This window comes from Brassica napus, chromosome A3 (genome assembly GCF_020379485.1).
Source record: "Brassica napus cultivar Da-Ae chromosome A3, Da-Ae, whole genome shotgun sequence".
Classification (NCBI taxonomy): Eukaryota; Viridiplantae; Streptophyta; class Magnoliopsida; order Brassicales; family Brassicaceae; genus Brassica; species Brassica napus.
Genome location: NC_063436.1, coordinates 25,838,076 through 25,856,178, shown reverse-complemented (window position 1 = coordinate 25,856,178; position 18,103 = coordinate 25,838,076). Strand labels below are relative to the sequence as shown.

Below are 18,103 nucleotides of genomic sequence, written 5' to 3'. Positions count from 1 at the left end.
TGTCCTAAGTGTGTGTCTTTAGGGAGTTGAAGGTTGGAACATCTCATGCTTAATTTGCAATTTCTGCTTTCTAATATTAACAATTAGTCCATTTATTTTTCAGGTTTGGTAATAGTCATTGTTAATAATTTAGTGGAAAACCCATAAAACTTGATAGATAAAATCAGTGATCCAAACAAGATGATCTAGTTAAGAGATATTACTAATCCTAGTCCCTAGATAGCTTAAGATCGGTATGAGATTGATAAAGCCATGATCAGGGGAATGAGATGTGATCTAGTTTTAATTTAAGCCTGTAAGTTTTAACCCAAGCCCGTAAATTTTAACCTCTGCGTGTTATAGTAAATTTATCTTATTTGAAGAATTTATTGGTGGGTTCACTGGGATCTTTTCCGTCTCCGTTATTCCCCTCTCGTGGGGACAATAATTCTCTACCTTTGCTTTTTCAATGATAGGAGATGTTTCCTCGGTTAGCAAATGAAGATTCATTTAAAATGTCAAAAATAACAACTTGCTATATTGAAAACCTTTCATTGTGAGTCCGTATTTATCGAGACTTAATTCTTGTTGGTAATTTGGGTCACAGTTTTTTAATTAAGCAAAAAGTGTAATAAAAGGTTATTAGAAGAAAAAACAGCGTAGCTAAATTAACCTAAAATTACGTGAAACAGATCATGAAATGAAATTACGTACGCAACTTAACTTGCATGGAATATCTATAAATACCCCCCATGAACTATTTCATGCATAATTAAGATAGAGCAAAAACCATTTCAAAAAGGAAACATTTCTGAAAAAAATTATAGTGATAATAATGGGCAAGCTCTTATTGGTAATGTTAGTTGTTCTTATCATGGCTTTCCAAAGCTTGGGAACTCTTGATTATGGACATGCACTAAACAAGTCCATCTTGTTCTTTGAAGGCCAACGATCCGGAAAACTCCCGGTTAAACAACGTGTTAATTGGCGAGCTGATTCTGCCCTCTCTGACGGTTCACCGGATAACGTAAACCGCATCTCATCAATATTTTCGCATAATTTTCTCTAACCGAATTGTGCTGTGCTTTTATTGTTAGAAATTGAATTTTTCCTTTCATTTTCCAGGTAAATTTGATTGGAGGCTACTATGATGCAGGCGACAACGTAAAATTCGTGTGGCCAATGGCATTTACCACAACCTTATTGAGTTGGGCCGCTATTGAATACCAAAAAGAGATTTCCTCTGTAAACCAACTCGGTTATCTCCGGTCTGCTATTAAATGGGGAACCGATTTTATCATCCGGGCTCATCCTTCTCCCACCACACTATATACACAGGTAAAATCCATTTTTATATTGTTCAAAATCTAAAGTAATCATATCTTAACCATCCGAACCAAGACAGTTTGGTATGTTCTGGTTAAAAATGCCGAGCGGAAAAAGATGCCGACGACGGTCTGAGAAAAATCTAAGATTATTTGTTTTCACACTGCGAATACTCAAATTCGTTTTAGTATGGCGGCCGTCAAAAAAAAAAGTATGGACGGTTGCATTTTCAAGTTTTTTAAATTTCTTTTATGTAAAATATATTAATATTTTTTATAAAAAAATCCACTAATTTTTTTTATGAGAATTAGTATGAATCGTACACCCCAAAAAGTGGGATTCGTATTAAAATATCAAAATTTAATTCATTTCTTAAAATTGTTTTCATAATGGCTATGAAAGGTAGGAGATGGGAACGCAGATCATGCTTGTTGGCAGAGGCCAGAAGATATGGACACAGCCAGAACTCTCTACAAGATATCATCCTCTTCCCCCGGATCTGAAGTCGCCAGTGAAGCCGCAGCCGCTCTTGCCTCCGCCTCACTTGTTTTCAAATCGTTCGATTCTAAATATTCATCCACGCTTCTAAGCCATGCAAAATCCGTTAGTATACTTTATATATATATATGAATTCCAACATACCTTATGATCCTAAGAATCAATCACGAGGTCATGTATATGCTTAGTTATTTGGTTTAACATAAGCTTTTTTTTATCAAAAGGTTTAACATAAGCTTTATATATTTTCTGCAGCTATTTGAATTTGCTGATCAGCACAGAGGTTCATATCAAGCATCTTGCCCTTTCTACTGTTCACACTCAGGCTACAATGTAATTAAACCGAACTAGACCGGTACACATGATTCAATAAATGGCTCAATCCAATCTCTAAGTAAACTAAACGAATACTTACATGTAATATAAATGAATTACTTTTTGTATTGAGATAACAATAATATACTTTATTTTCAAATTATTTTGTGGTATAAAGGACGAGTTATTATGGGCTGCGGCTTGGTTATACAAGGCAACAGGAGAAAATAAATACCTAAGTTATGTTGTAAGCAATCAAGGTTGGAGCCAAGCGGTGAATGAATTCAGCTGGGACAATAAATTTGCCGGAGCTCAGGCTCTACTCGCATCAGTTAGTACTCATATATATAAATCAAGTTCGTTACAATTCTACAACAAGAAAATTTAGTTTGAATTTAATTAGTACTTCTCCTTTACTTATTTTCTTTAAGGAGTTCTACAATGGGAAGAATGAATTGGGAAAATTTAAGAACGATGTTGAGTCATTCGTCTGCGCATTGATGCCAGGAAGTAGCTCTCAACAAATTAAACCAACTCCTGGTAATTTTCACTGGTTATCTAGATAACCAAAAAATTGGTTTGTTTATTATTATATTTTTTGGTTGGTGTTGGTTTTTATAATTATGTTTATACTTTTGGTTATTCAGGTGGCCTTTTGTTTACTAGAGACGGTAGTAACTTACAATATGCAACAGCGGCTACAACAGTTTTGTTCCATTACTCAAAAACTCTAACTCGAGCCCGGGTCGGTTCAATCCAGTGTGGTTCAACCAAGTTCACTGCGTCACAAATTCATGATTTCGCCAAATCACAGGTAATAAAATAAGCTCCATACTAGACTAGTTTTATGCACCATCCCATTTTTTAACCGGTCGGTTTATTTTCAGGTTGATTACATTCTTGGAAATAATCCAAAGAAAATGTCTTACATGGTGGGATTCGGGAACAAGTGCCCAACACAGCCTCATCATAGAAGCTCATCTTTACCATCAATCAAATCTAAGCCGGACAAAATTGACTGCAAAGGAGGATTTTCATACTTTAACTCTGATCAACCAAACCCGAATGAGCATACCGGCGCAATTGTTGGGGGGCCGGACAAATCAGATCACTTTAGCGATAAAAGATCAGATTACGCCCATGCAGAGCCCACAACTTACATCAACGCCGCCTTTATTGGGCCCGTTGCAGCTCTGATTTGCCGGAATTCTAACTAGAGCACCGGGAAAAATTCTACCAGACAAACTCACTCTTAAATTTAGCAGTGGGTAAACCAAATATTAGCAAATAAGAATATCAAACAACTATTAGACTGAAAAATTTAATACTTAACCAGGGGATGTATCATTTGCCTCAAAAATATATGGACAAACACATATATCATTGTATTATAGTTAAATAAAATGAAATTTATTTGATTTTCTGTATATATATATATTGGACTTATTTCTTTCTCAAATAAAAAATAGTTGCGGGCCAAGATCTTTTTATTATGATAACCATCCATCTAAACTATTAAAACTGAAGTACAATTAATATTCAACCCTGATTTTTCTTCACTAATTACCATCAAATACCATTATCTCTTAACTTTTAATAATTAAATCTCGGGCAAAGTTTTCACGACTAGATATCGTTGAAGCCCATTACTTATTATTAACAATAATTATCTGAGCTGAAACATATTTTCACGTAATAGTCTACATGCATATATCGTATAATCATGAGAACAATTTCGACTTTTGATAATGATTCTTACAAGTTGAAACCGAGACACAATATATAACTTATGATATTGATGACCTCTTATATGTATATTACAAATATTTTTTTTGTATAATGAACTTTTAGAAGGTACACAACTGGTCATGTTTTGGTCTTTATTTATATAAATCATTCGGTTAAAGAAATCAACTGGTTCTGTTTTTGTAATCATTCTTTTTCATGTACAAGAAATTTTTGAAAATAAAATATAATATTAACCAATCATCCAAAAATCTTGCAAATACAGTATAATCTTTTTTAAATTAATACTCTATAAATTAATATACACTATATTTTTTATAAAATAATATAATTTTATAGTCTCAAATTGAATTTTTGGTTCAATTAGTATATCGATAAATTAATAAAAAAATTATAGTTTTGGTGTAGTCCCAACATTATTAATTTATAGAGGTTTTACTGTATGTAAACAATAATTTCGTGCCAAATATGTTTTGACAATCAATATATTACATAAATATAATCAAACAATTGAAAATCAAATCTCTAACGTACATTTGATTACTCATATAAATTTTTATTTCCGTATATTAACAAATTCAATAACTTCCTAAAATTTAGATAACCACTAATGCTCCAATTAATATACATTTCCTGATTAACATTTTAGGATTAAATCCCATAATATCTAACTGCAATATACGAAATTCAAATATAATTTAGATATCAATATCTATCTTATTAAAATAAAAGTACATTTAAGAACTGTTTGAAAACATGGAAACAGTAAAAAAAATTATTTGAAACATGGATAATAGTATATTAAAAATAATAATGGGTTTATGTTATTTAGAAAAATTAGAAGTCTATTATATTATGTGAAACTATATATCTGGTCAGCTTTAAAATATACGAAAATGATCCAATCTAATTACCTAAAACCATTTTTTGTATAAAATAATTATTTACACATATTTTAAATCAAAATATTAATTTAAAATTAATTTATATCAAAAATTGATTCAAAAAATATATATATATATTCAAAATTTGCTTTTTACTAAAATATTTTCCAGTAACCATTATCAAAATATTTTTTACATATATATAAGAAAAAAATACAAAATTCAATTTCAAATACCAACTTAAATTATGGTTTTTATATTTCATATTAAGTTTTAAAAAAATAATATATATGATTATTTATATGATTGTACGTATAAAATATTATTCATTATATGATTATTTATATTATGGTACTTATAAAATACGATTAATTATATGATGAACATATATGACATATAATAGTGACAAAAAAAATAGCAACATATTTTTGTTAAAAAATAATAGATGAAATATTATATTATACTTACAAGAAAACAAAATAACATTTAATACAAAATAATAATATGACATTTTCATGACTTACAACAAATATATATTTATAAAAAAAGAAGTAAATACTCGTGCGGATGCACGGGTCAAAATCTAGTGTGAATTAATTATTCAAGACTAACTTTAAATTTTTATATAAGTCTAGACATATTTGATTAGTTGCTAAATTAACGAATCTACTTGTGTGCAAAAAAAAAAAAAAATTTAACGAATATAGCATGGCATTTATCTTATACTAGAATCAAAGACATATATATATACTAGTGGTATTCCGGCGCTACGCGCCGGGTTCGTATGTTTTCTTCTTACATGAATTTGTAAATTCGTTTTATAGATTTCGTAAAGAAAATATGTTTTAAAATATGAAAATGAAAATATGTTGAAAAAATGATATTTTTGAATCTACTTAAATTTATATATACGAATCTACATATACGATCAACAATCAACAATCAACAATCACTGTTCGTGTTATGTAACTATAAAAATTTGTTTGTGGCTATCGTTGTCGAATTTGAAAATCGACTTTTGTAGTTGCTATTTGTGTCGAGGCAGTTTCCTTTTAAAAATGTGACATGTTATTGCATCAAGGAAGTCATAGAGATGATCTTATTCTGGGTAGGTGTCGATTTTATAGTTCACATAATGTTAATAGTGTCCGGTGTTTGTGAGCATATTACAAAATGCTACTTGTTTGACAAAGAAAACAAATACTCAGATACAATATTTTATTGGTTGAGAAAATAAACGGGGTTGTTTATCCCTACGTTAACATTATTTGATGATGTAAAGTTATAGGACGCATTTCAAATGAAATAGACAATTTTAAATTTTTTCATTTGCGTACAGTAATAGTAGTAGTCGCATATTAAGAAATTAGAAGAGTTCAAAAAGTTTGATAAGAACATATAAAATTTTACAATGCTTATAAATCATTTATCAACTAATCCGAGATTCATACTATTCTATAAGTTTTGAAAACTACCTTTCAAAATCCTATAAAATGACAAAGTAGAGCAAAATCCATTTGTTTCAAGTCTCCTCTCTCGAAGGCGTCAATGACCATATTGTAGGTGACTATGTTCATGAATTCCATCACAGCACTCATCTTCTTGTAGTTTCCTCTTTTCCCATATGAATCAAGGAGGATGTTGAATGTTCTGATATTGGGTTTGATCCCAGAGCTCTGAAACATGATGGAACTATTTTCGTATGTATTATTGTACGTCTATTTCATTCTCAAGCACGTATCAAGCAAAAGATCATTGGATTTGTTTTTTACTATCCAGTTGCGTATGTTACACAAGCTTCTTCCAACTTCCTCAGCTCGAGAAATAGCCAAAAAAAAGATACACAAGGAATGCTAAAGCTACAACATGTATTACCACGTTAGGCGCAATTATTACTGCTGAACCTTCAGAACAGGAAAGGTAATGACGTCTCTTATACGCGCAGAGTTTGTCAACAGCATCACCTGCCTGTCAATACCAGGCCTCTAGGAAAGACGGAAAAACAATAAGAGAACTTATATAAGTACTTGAGCATACAAAGCTTGGTAATGTTTTTGACTATGAAAATTAAGCAACGTCAATACTATTAATCTACTCGTATACAAGAAAGAAAATAAGATATAGTACCATTCCAGAAGCAGGAGGAGGCATTCCATATTCCAGGGCAGTGAGAAAGTCTTCGTCTAGGGTCACCTCATATGAATCAGCATCTTCTTTCTTTGCGTTTTGTTAAGGAGTGTTTGATGCAGCCGCTGCTCGATTCGGATCCGTAAAAATATTAAAAAATATTTTTTTTAATTACTAAAATTTTAAATAATACTTAAATCAATTATTAATTTTAGATTTATAAATATATATATATATATGTGTGTATAATATTTAAATAAAATAAAATATTATAATATTAATTTATGTATAAATATTAATATATCAAATATTAATATTAATGATATTTAAAAATTTAATATATTTTTAAAATACAGATCCGGATATCCATATCTAAAAAATTAAGATATCCGGATCCGGATTCGGTTTTGACGGACCATGATTTTACTATCCAGATTCATATTCGGGCACTCCAGATATCCTATTTATGGAGCGGATTTGGAGTGGATCTCGGATCAGATCCGGATCCCGGACAATAATTTCAGACCTATGTTATGTATTGCCATGCTTGTCCAGACTTTGCAACTTTTTACATTAATGTACATAGTTGTAATTAGATTTTGTTAATTTTTAATATGAATTTATTTATTTGTTTATTTATTTTTACTTTCCCACAAGCTTTAAGTCTTGTGCTTCTGCTTCTGCTTCGTGAAACACCCACACTCACTTCACATGGTCTTCACGTCTAGCGCTAGCTATAGGCCCTACTCATTGACATTTGTTATCATTATGTATGTTTATATTAACCCTAGAGCTAAAAGACCAAACAAAGCATAACTCGAAAACCTCAATTTTTATCATCATTACTTGAGTGTATATGTTCTTCATTATCTCCAAGACTCCACAGAGCATACAAACCGAGATGTGTTAACTTACCAGTTCGGTCTCACTCGAGTGTTAGGAGAATTCAAGAAGTGGTCTCCAAGGTTAGAGCTCTGGGGTTGTCTTCGCCAGAGTCGGAGACCATGGTCTGTGACGGTCTCTCTGGTCTCACTGATCTTTATACATGTGTAAGCGAAGATCTCTTCAAGTTTTCTCCTGAAACTCAACAAACTATTCTAAACAGTGGCTTGATGGATGAGCTTCTTGAAGTGTTCCTGAAATACTTAGAGGTTTGTGGAGGAGCTACAGACGGTGCGTCGAGGATAAAAAAGAGTGTCGTAAACTTACATCTTTAGCTTAAAAACAAATGTTTTTCATGTGTTTACTGCAATAGTAGGTGTCACACCTATTTTGATGTTCATGTTGTGAAATGTAATTGTTGTTTTGTATTCTTATATGTTGTTAAATAACATGATAGTTTGATTATTTTAATTCGTGGAAAGATCTCTTGATGAGCTTTCATTATTTGTTCGCTTTTATTTTGCTTAGTTCTCAAATTTGTCCATGTAAGCTTTACCGATCTTGAACTCTTCCCTTCGTAATATTATTAAGTCGTATAGTTTTTTTTTCTATTTATTTTGAAGTAATATTTTTAAATTATATTATATATGTTTACTAAATTAATATTTGTTGACGAATTTTTTTACCAAGCACAAGTTCTATTGAGTAATTTTGTTAACTTTATGATTTTATTTGTTATATTATTATTTTTAAACTGATTTTTTGTAAAATATTTATTTTGATTACATATTAATAATTTATTGTGCTTCTATCATTTTCTGGTTAATTTGTCTATGCTTGAAATTGGTAACAAAAAAAATATATGTGAGATTCCCTTTTATTATTTTTCATGGTTCTAGGTTTGATGAAATTTGAAGAACTATATTATAAATTTTTTTTTGTGATATTTTCTATTCATCTTTGAAATTTATGTATTTTAGATTATCTATACAATTAACTAATTTACTATTTGCTAAATAGTTTTTACCAAGTTGAAGCTAGTTAAGTATTTTCACTAAATATTTATTATTTTATTTTGTTATATCTATTTTATTTTGGTCAAATTTTTGTTGTATCTAATTAGTTTTTGATTTTCCAACAGATGCCTCTTTTTTTCATGTATATGAATTAGAATCTTGTGTGGCAACAGCAAAAATAATGTCTGAACTCATGGCCATTTGGAAGCACACATAGTGTGGACTTGCTAAAGTGATGGAACATGTTCGAGGCATGAATCAAAGCTTTTGTATTGTGTATCAAAGTTGTGTACTTAAGTTGGTGCTTTCCCAAGTAAGCAAAGAAAAAGTCGTATCTTTACAACCGGAGCACAAATCTTATACGGTCAAAGTTGCACAGCTTACTAAGCTATTAGATGCAATCCTAATTTTCTCTTATGTGGTTTTCATCATATGTTTTCCTTCTACAGTCAAGATCGGAATACTGCAAAGAAAATTAAGGAGGTAAAAACACAATCAGCAACATGGATTTGCAATATATAACGAAAGAGAGTAGGAAAAAGACAAATGATCACCTGCAATGTGATAACGTTGTACAGAGACAATGCATTGTACCAAATTCAATGAGTTTGACTGCTCTCCCAGTCTTGCTGGACCGATTGTTCCAGCATCGCTTTAGTATTTTCACTAACCACCAATCACAGTATTTTTCTGAACCTCTTCTGTGAGTTTGGAGCTCCGGTCAAACAGGAAAAGCAAAGAACTAAATAGTAGAAACATGTTTGCATGTAATGGTAAAAAGGCTTGTCCTTGTCTTCTGTTATATCTGGGAAGAAGAAAGATGTGTCAAATCCCAAAAGATTAAAACATAAAACATTATAGGACACCACAAGCAAAAGGGAAGTAAGTGCTCACATTGACCATATCGATTAAATATCCTGGTAAGAATTCACTTGTTGTTACAAAGAAAGTCTTGTACGTTTAGAGTCCAACGTGCAGATCATCCTGAGTATGCCACAATCATTCTCCAAAGCAGGCTTCAAGATCTGCACCAACCATTAAAGTATTTACCATGCTAACTATACGATTTAGTCTTTAGACATAGGCGCAATTAACTTTTTTTAAACGCAAAACTTACTATTTGTTGGACATAAACTTTCTCATCTGGAGATTCCTGACAAACATGAGCACACAAGGTTTGTAAATGCTTTCAATGTTGGCTCCCGCCATTCATCACTGTCAATCGAGGAATCTGAAATTAACAAAAATCCGTAATAATAAAGTAAATCTATCATAAAGTATTGATCATCGAAAACTTGCAGATTCCAGACAAGAATCTCATCGGATAACTCTAAAACATGCAATCAAGGTGATAAAGAAGCTAAAATGTTTCTAATCTTACGGTGTTCAAGCAGAGGTCAACTTTTAAATCAGCAAGCAAGATGGAGGAACTCGCCATTGTTGGAGATGGTTACTAACAGAGATCGTTCTTTTTGATTTCGGAGAAGATACTCTGTTCATCGCTGCGAGCATACACATTTATAAGCGGAGCGTCCTTCGGTTACCTTGGAAGAAGCTGGTGAGATTGATTGAATGCTTCAGAATGGAAGCAATGGGTTAATCACGTTACAGCTCTGATTAAAGAACATATTAATGCAAGGTGAAGGCGTTACTGTGAGTTGGTAGGCGTTTTGTTTTCTAGAAAACTTGACTGTGAGATGCGAAAGAAAGTCAAAGTGAGAAGATGAAAAAAACCCTATAGTTCACTGGGTTTGAATCTATAACACAGTGATTTTAGAAGCCCAGAAGCAAGTTCAATATATTACACTAAACATGAAAACATAAGCCCAGCCCAACAAAAGTTACGGAATCAGGCGATGAAGGAAATTTCGAAGTGACACCTGGCGCAAAACGCCCTACTCTACCTGATGACGTGGCTGCAGGAGGTGGGAGAAAAGTCTCCTTTATTATTATAGATATTCTCGCTTAGACTAATTATACTATCTGACTTTTAAATAAAGTAAAAAACTAAAGTAACATTTAGCTATTACAGAATTAAAATTTTGCATAAAACCATTAAGATCACGCGTCTATTTCAAACAACAACTGACCATTTATTTGAATATAAATTCGTTGCCAATAATTATTTAGAGAAATAGTTTTCACATTCATTTGACTCCTTATAATGCGGCTAAGTTGGTGAGTTGTACAGTATATTGGTGATTTTTGTTTTTGAGCACACAGTATACTGGTGTGGTGACTATAATGCATAATAAATCTTTTAAAATGCCTGTCTAGACCGTCCAGAGGACATTTCCATTTTGTAGCCTACGCGTCTAATGTTTAGGCGGACTCTTTTTTAGAACAGTGACAAATATGGACTTAGTCGTTCTAGAATCATATTTTTAATTGATATGTAAGAACTTGGATAAAATGGTTTGTCTTAGCATTTATATGTCAAGAAGGAAAAACGAATTTTATTAGGCTAAACTCAAAAGTTAAGCTGGAAACAAGAAGAAAACTATGGCGCTCTAATCTCCTACAGAGACTAGACATTTATACATTTTTCTCAACGGCCGCAATGCAACTATAATATAAATTTGACTATATATTCATACACACCTAACGTTCTCTAATAATTCCATAAGTACCCATTGAGGAACTCTTGGCTATTCAATAGTTCATCGAAGTCACTAGTAAAGCATGGAAAATTTCCCATTCCAGACAACAAATCCGATGGTAAACTGGTACTCATGCCTTCTATTTCTTCGGTCGCTTGGTAGGTACGCATTTCTGAAATCCCCATGTCTTGAACAGCAACGGAAGATTCATCAGCGGATGTGATCACCGGGTTACTTGTGGGAGAAGAAACCACTAGTTTTCCAGATTTTTTGGTTATGGACGGTTTAGGTTGGGAAGATTTGGCTCGAGTTGAACCAGCTAGTGAGTTTCTCCGGGTTGGTAGCTCATGATTGTGCTCGTTCGTATACGTTATGGTGAACTTTTCCGGGTTCTGAGGATTTCTTTCAACTTGTTTTCTTGCTAAACACCCCTTTGAGCTGCTGCACCGGTAATAACTCCTGAAGAAAGGAAACCGAAAGTCGAGAGATTAAGTTAAACCGGTTACGTTTGGCTAAGAGTAAGAATAAGATCAAACTAAACCGGGATTAGTTATTTAAGACCTTGGGTACGGAGATCCTTTGATGGGTTTCTGCCCATATTTACGCCACGCCCATGCGTCCGACAACAGATTCTCTTCTTTCACTTGCTCAACAACTCTCTTCTGTTGGTTCTTCTTGCTGTCGAAATAAATCATAATATTTTTAAATTCAACAAGGAGCATATATTCGTCTATTCTTAAAAACAAAACCAAGTTGGGGATACAACAATTTTGGTAACAATATACTCCCACAAATACATTTTACTAGTAATTTGTAATCGTATTTAAGACAACTTAAAACCAGTTTTATTCATATGAAAATCTAACAATATTCAATATATTTTTTATCATTTAAAGAACCTAAAGAACTTTAAGTATAACTAACCTCTTCTTCGATTTGGACTCTGTGATTCTGATTTGATCAACTCTTGATCCGTTAGACAGAAGACAGCCATGTGTTCGTTGTTTCTTATCATCTCGGAAACTTCTTAAATCTTCGGGAACAGAGATGGAGCTCGTGAGGATAGTTTGAGTAGAGAAAGGATAAAAAGGTTTGTAGAGTTCACCGAGTTCATCTAAACCAGTTGTCTCCATCTCCGGTTCGTAGAAACTAGCCGTCTCAAATGGGAGGCAAGACCCGCCGGAGCTTTCTCCGGAGCCAGAGTAGCCTCTCACGATTGCTTCTAAGTCTCCTTCGTCCATATAAGCCACCTCACCCATATCTCTCTTTCTCTTCGAGATTTTGTTTCCTCTTTTATCTTATTTTTTTTTCTTTGAGGAGAAAATGCCTTTTGGGCAACATTGGTTTATATAAAGAAGGAAAAAATGGACTGTTTTTTGTTTAGGGTTTTCTTCCGTTTCCCATCTAAACCCGTTAGTCATTTCAGCTTTTACAATTTATTGAGTAGACTTTTGAAAAAGTCAATTCGTACCTAAACTTGGATTTTAATTCAATTTTGTTTACTTGTCAAATATCCATCTCCGACAAAATATCTCAAATTATCATTCAAACACAAAATTCAGAAAAATCCATATTGGCAATATCAATATGTTTTTTAAAGCATATACAGTTAGAGAAAATTTAGATATCGTTGCTTTTACTAAAATTAAATACCGAAAGCGGCATTTGTACATGCATGTATGACGTACACAGTACACTAGCATTTTTATATATATAAAATGGTTTTGTCACTAATTTCAAACTTGTAAATTCTGTGTGTGTTTATTGTGGCACATAAGTCTAGCTTACCTTGTGTACACGTAACGAGCAATTGGATGTAAATAAATATGTTTATAGAATAGTGCCCAAATATGATAGTAACCGTCTTTTGATTACAAAATTTTTTAGAGGGTATTATTACTTTATCTTAAGCCTTGTGGTAATATGTAGTTTGGTCCAAGAACCCCACGCCTCTATATTAGAATAGGGATACCTTTAAGAACAATATCTTCCAACTAAGACTAAAGAAAGATTCTCCAATAATATCTTCTTCTTTTGCTTGTTCTATTTTCTTTTAAATTATAATTACGATTTCTTAACTATATATTACATGCCTAACTATCATACTCAGAGATATTCAAATGTTGATAATAAATTAGTTTGAATTTGTAAACACAAACAAAATAAAATGTTAGGTAGATATAGGCCAGTATGTTATATTCGCAACAGCTATACATTTGTTAAACTTTTAATTATATATCATAGTTATTATTAGCTTCTATATATTTTGTTTAAAAATTCATTTGTGGAATTTTGTACTAAGCTCTTAAAGTTTTTCGGTCCATGATGAATAGATGATAGCCTTTCTTTTTTAGGGGAGGGAGAATGGAAGTTGGCACGGGTGATTGAAGTCCCATAAAAGGCAATATGCAAAGGCAAACAACTCAAAGTCAACAAAATAATTAATTAAAAACATTTTAAATGGATATTAGTCAGCTAGCTCTTGCAACTGGGAAGAAATCTTCATCCCCTCTTGCACCAACTTGACGGTTTATATATACATTCCGATACATACACACAATACTGGTGCGTCTCCGTCCATTGTATAAATTTCAATATTATTTTAAATCACTGGTGAATATATTTTATTGGTGATAACCAAATGTTAAATAAAATATTGGAGCTCTTACATCATGATTGCCATGTTTTCAAAATGAATTTAATCTCTACAAGTTAGCTATACTTACGAATAACATTCGTGACGTCATGGGTAGGGTTCCACTTGCACTAGTTAATCTGTATATGTTGTGCGGATACCGTAAACGTACATAAACAACTATATGTATATTTTTCTTAAGCATGGAATCACTATAGATTGACCATTCAGTTTTATCTTTCTAATAATTGGTCCTTATTTAAATAAAACCATATATACGTGAAAAGGAACCCGTGATAGATTTTTGCAGTTGTTATCTAATATATAATCATACTTATAAGTTAACCAAAAATATATTTTTGCCGTCAATTTTACCGAGTTATATTTAAGTTTGACACTACTCTCTCTTCAAAAGAAAGTTGAATCTTGGTAAACTTGTTCATACACTACAAGAAAACAGCGTAATTCTGACGGACATTCTGACGGAAAATGAGATCCTCGGAATATTCCGACGAATTTCCGAGGAAATTCCGAGGAAACCCAAAATTTGGGGTTCCTTGGAATTTCCTCGGAATATACCGATGAAATACCGAGGAAATCATATTTCCTCGGAATATACCGATGAAATACCGAGAAAATCATATTTCTTCGGAATATACCGATGAAATACCGAGGAAATCATATTTCCTCGGAATTTCTATTAATTTATATTGTTCCTCGGAATTTCCTCGGAATATTCCAAGGAAATTCCGAGGAACACATGTTTGGGGTTTCAAAACATCAAATTTTTTTGCCCTATATCATTTCTTATACAAATGCAATGCATACCATTGAGGAATCTTTGTATAGATATCATAAACCATGAAATAACAAAATTTCAAAACAAATTGTAAGTATTCCCTTTACCGTTCATTAAAGTGTATAAGTGTTTCTCTTATGTTGTGGGGATTTCGTTCATACAATCGGAAAAGTGTTATATAAGTGTTTCACATAAACAAATTTTTGACTTCATAATCAGTCTAAGACACTTAATAAGGGTTATATAAGTGTTATTCAAACCGCAAAACGTTGTTTTCGGTTTAAAAACTCTACTTCCTCGGAAAAGCCTCGGAATATTCCGAGGAAATTCCGAGGAAAAACAAGTGTTCCTCGGAATTTTCTCGGCATAGTCCGAGACTTTTACGACGATTCAGGGCTTTGCTTTTAGGGTTTCTGTTTCTTCGGAAAAGCCTCGGAATATTCCGAGGAAATTCCGAGGAACGCTTGTTTTTCCTCGGAATATTCCGAGGCTTTTCCGAGGAAGTAGGGTTTTTAAACCGAAAACAACGTTTTGCGGTTTGAATAACACTTATATAACCCTTATTAAGTGTCTTAGACTGATTATGAAGTCAAAAATTTGTTTATGTGAAACACTTATATAACACTTTTCCGATTGTATGAACGAAATCCCCACAACATAAGAGAAACACTTATACACTTTAATGAACGGTAAAGGGAATACTTACAATTTGTTTTGAAATTTTGTTATTTCATGGTTTATGATATCTATACAAAGATTCCTCAATGGTATGCATTGCATTTGTATAAGAAATGATATAGGGCAAAAAAATTTGATGTTTTGAAACCCCAAACATGTGTTCCTCGGAATTTCCTCGGAATATTCCGAGAAAATTCCGAGGAACAATATAAATTAATAGAAATACATGCACAGGATATTCTTTTTCCTCGAATTAATGAAATTATTCCGAGGAAATTCCGACGGATATTTAAGTGGCCGTCGGAATTTCCTCGGAATATTTTCATTTAACCGGGCAAACAAGCCGCCAAATATTTCGCGAAAATTGAAATTGAAAATACTGAGGAAATTCCGACGGAAAATATCCGTCGGACCCTAAGTTTTATAAACTCGAAACGCATCTTCTTCCCCATTTCTCTCTTCTTCCTCTCCGGCGATCTCTCTCTCTTTCCGGCGTTCTCCACCTTCTCTCGCGACGATATCTCCGGCGAATCCTCTCCATTCCCTTACAAATCATGTAAGGACCTTATCCCACTCTCTTATGTCCTATTTGTTAGGTTCTTAAGTAGATTTGATGATTTTAGAAGTTTTTTGATAGATTTTTGTTAGGGTGATTGGGTAGGATTGTGATTTGTTGTGTAATAGGTTTAGAATTTTGATTTGGTTGTGTTGAATTGATTTAGAATTTTTTTATAAATTGTTTATTATTTTTGTATTTACAAAACGTTTTTCTATATAAATTCGATTTTACAAAACGTTTTTTGTATATAAATTCGATTTTCGGATTTATAAAAGATGATTTCATATTTATAAAAATATTTATATTTATTAAAACTAATTTTGTATTTATAAAACTTTTTTTTGATTTATAAACACTATTTTTTTATTTTTGTATTTATAAAAACTATTTTTAAATATAAAAAACGTTTTTTGTATATAAATTCGATTTTTGGATTTATAAAAGATGATTTCATATTTTAAAACTAATTTTTATTTATAAAACATTTTTTGATTTATAAACACTATTTTATTATTTTTTGTATTTATAAAAACTATTTTGTATTTATAAAAAGATGATTTCATATCTATAAAAATATTTATATTTATAAAACTAATTTTGTATTTATAAAACATTTTTTGATTTATAAACACTATTTTATTATTTTTTTGTATTTATAAAAACTATTTTATTTTTATAAAAAGATGATTTCATATCTATAAAAATATTTATATTTATATTAACTAATTTTGTATTTATAAAACATTTTTTTTATTTATAAACACTATTTTATTATTTTTTGTATTTATAAAAACTATTTTGTATTTATAAAAAGATGATTTCATATTTATAAAAATATTTATATTTATTAAAACTAATTTTGTATTTATAAAACATTTTTTTGATTTATAAACACTATTTTATTATTTTTTGTATTTATAAAAACTATTTTGTATTTATAAAAAGATGATTTCATATTTATAAAAATATTTATATTTATTATAACTAATTTTGTATTTATAAAACATTTTTTTTATTTATAAAAACTATTTTATTATTTTTTGTATTTTAAATACGTTTTCTATTTCAATTTTAATTTTATATTTTCGAATTTCAATTTAAAAAAATAAATTTATTTTTTTTTTTTTAATTTTGGAAATATTCCGAGGAAGTGTATCCCTCGGGATATTCGGACGACATCTTCCTCGGAATATTCCGAGGACTTTCCGACGAACTTGTGGTCCTCGGAATTCCTTCGGAAATTCATTTCCTCGGAATTCCGTCGGAAATTTCCGAGGGATTTCCGAGGAAAAATGAATTTCCGATGAGTTATTTCCGAGGACTTTTTTCGTCGGTATGTCGTCGGAATAGCGTTATTCCGACGACATACCGACGATTTTTTCCCTTAGTATGTCGCTGTTTTCTTGTAGTGATAGAGTTGAATACTTACTAAGAAATTAAAATACCAGCTGCAATAATTAAGCAGATTTGAATGTTAACGTTCATTAATTTGATACCACCACTAAACCTAAAAATATATGCCCTGAAACCGATCTATCATGTAGGTTCAGAACCACATATCATATCGTAAACGTGTAATATTTTAAAAGGATTTTATAAGAAACTATAGAAGTATATCATTAACAAACGATAGATTATCTCTTTATTAGAAAACAATAGAAATTTTGATGGATTAATAATTTCATGACTAGTTAATGAATTTCCTATTAACTCTTGGCAACTCCGGCACAAAGGATTAAAATTCTAGTCATCGTCTCATATATAGATACTGTCATGACACTGTCATCTATGTATGAATTATGTTCTGTATCCTCAGTTCCTCACATAAGTATATTACTATATGCGCCTGTAAAATCTATCCGCAGTGTTTTGTGCCAAATGGAAATCGACAAAAAAATGAATTTACCAGTCACTTGATTATAAATGTATTTTGAGTAACTTAATCGGTATATTTTAGTTTTAGTATTATATAATAGCATCAATCAAGTTAGTGATCCGTACAATTAAACAAAACAAATTAGTTCCGTACAATTAACAAAACAAGTTAGTACCGTACAAA

The 18,103-nt window shown here is 31.4% G+C and overlaps 2 protein-coding genes and 1 long non-coding RNA gene across 3 annotated transcripts; 1 reads left to right on the top strand and 2 right to left on the bottom strand.

Annotated features, from left to right (window-relative positions):
• Positions 1-737: 737 nt before the first annotated feature.
• LOC106444517 (endoglucanase 20-like) lies at positions 738-3,536 on the top strand. The gene is made up of 8 exons (XM_013885988.3): positions 738-1,006; positions 1,105-1,317; positions 1,708-1,908; positions 2,059-2,136; positions 2,297-2,449; positions 2,550-2,658; positions 2,766-2,932; positions 3,006-3,536. The coding sequence occupies exons 1-8, from the start codon at positions 815-817 to the stop codon at positions 3,333-3,335; spliced, it is 1,443 nt and encodes a 480-aa protein (XP_013741442.2). The 5' UTR covers positions 738-814; the 3' UTR covers positions 3,336-3,536.
• A 2,872-nt stretch (positions 3,537-6,408) lies between these two features.
• LOC125590036 lies at positions 6,409-10,725 on the bottom strand. Its single transcript, XR_007326267.1, has 3 exons — positions 9,891-10,725; positions 9,668-9,798; positions 6,409-9,578 (listed from the first exon to the last, which is right to left on the bottom strand). It is a non-coding gene; the product is annotated as an uncharacterized LOC125590036 (long non-coding RNA).
• Positions 10,726-11,214: 489 nt separating this feature from the next.
• Positions 11,215-12,775, bottom strand: LOC106440532 (probable WRKY transcription factor 29). The gene is made up of 3 exons (XM_013882226.3): positions 12,298-12,775; positions 11,935-12,051; positions 11,215-11,832 (listed from the first exon to the last, which is right to left on the bottom strand). The coding sequence occupies exons 1-3, from the start codon at positions 12,630-12,632 to the stop codon at positions 11,385-11,387; spliced, it is 900 nt and encodes a 299-aa protein (XP_013737680.1). The 5' UTR covers positions 12,633-12,775; the 3' UTR covers positions 11,215-11,384.
• Positions 12,776-18,103: the final 5,328 nt, after the last annotated feature.

Excerpts from the sequence above, each read along its gene's own strand:
- LOC106444517 (XM_013885988.3), top strand. The coding sequence starts at position 815 with ATGGGCAAGCTCTTATTGGTAATGTTAGTTGTTCTTATCATGGCTTTC. Across the intron at positions 2,659-2,765 it reads ACAAATTAAACCAACTCCTG|GTGGCCTTTTGTTTACTAGA; the intron begins GTAATTTTCACT and ends TTGGTTATTCAG. Across the intron at positions 2,933-3,005 it reads ATGATTTCGCCAAATCACAG|GTTGATTACATTCTTGGAAA; the intron begins GTAATAAAATAA and ends GTTTATTTTCAG.
- LOC106440532 (XM_013882226.3), bottom strand. The coding sequence starts at position 12,632 with ATGGGTGAGGTGGCTTATATGGACGAAGGAGACTTAGAAGCAATCGTG. Across the intron at positions 12,052-12,297 it reads GAGTCCAAATCGAAGAAGAG|CAAGAAGAACCAACAGAAGA; the intron begins GTTAGTTATACT and ends TTATTTCGACAG. Across the intron at positions 11,833-11,934 it reads AAAGGATCTCCGTACCCAAG|GAGTTATTACCGGTGCAGCA; the intron begins GTCTTAAATAAC and ends TCCTTTCTTCAG.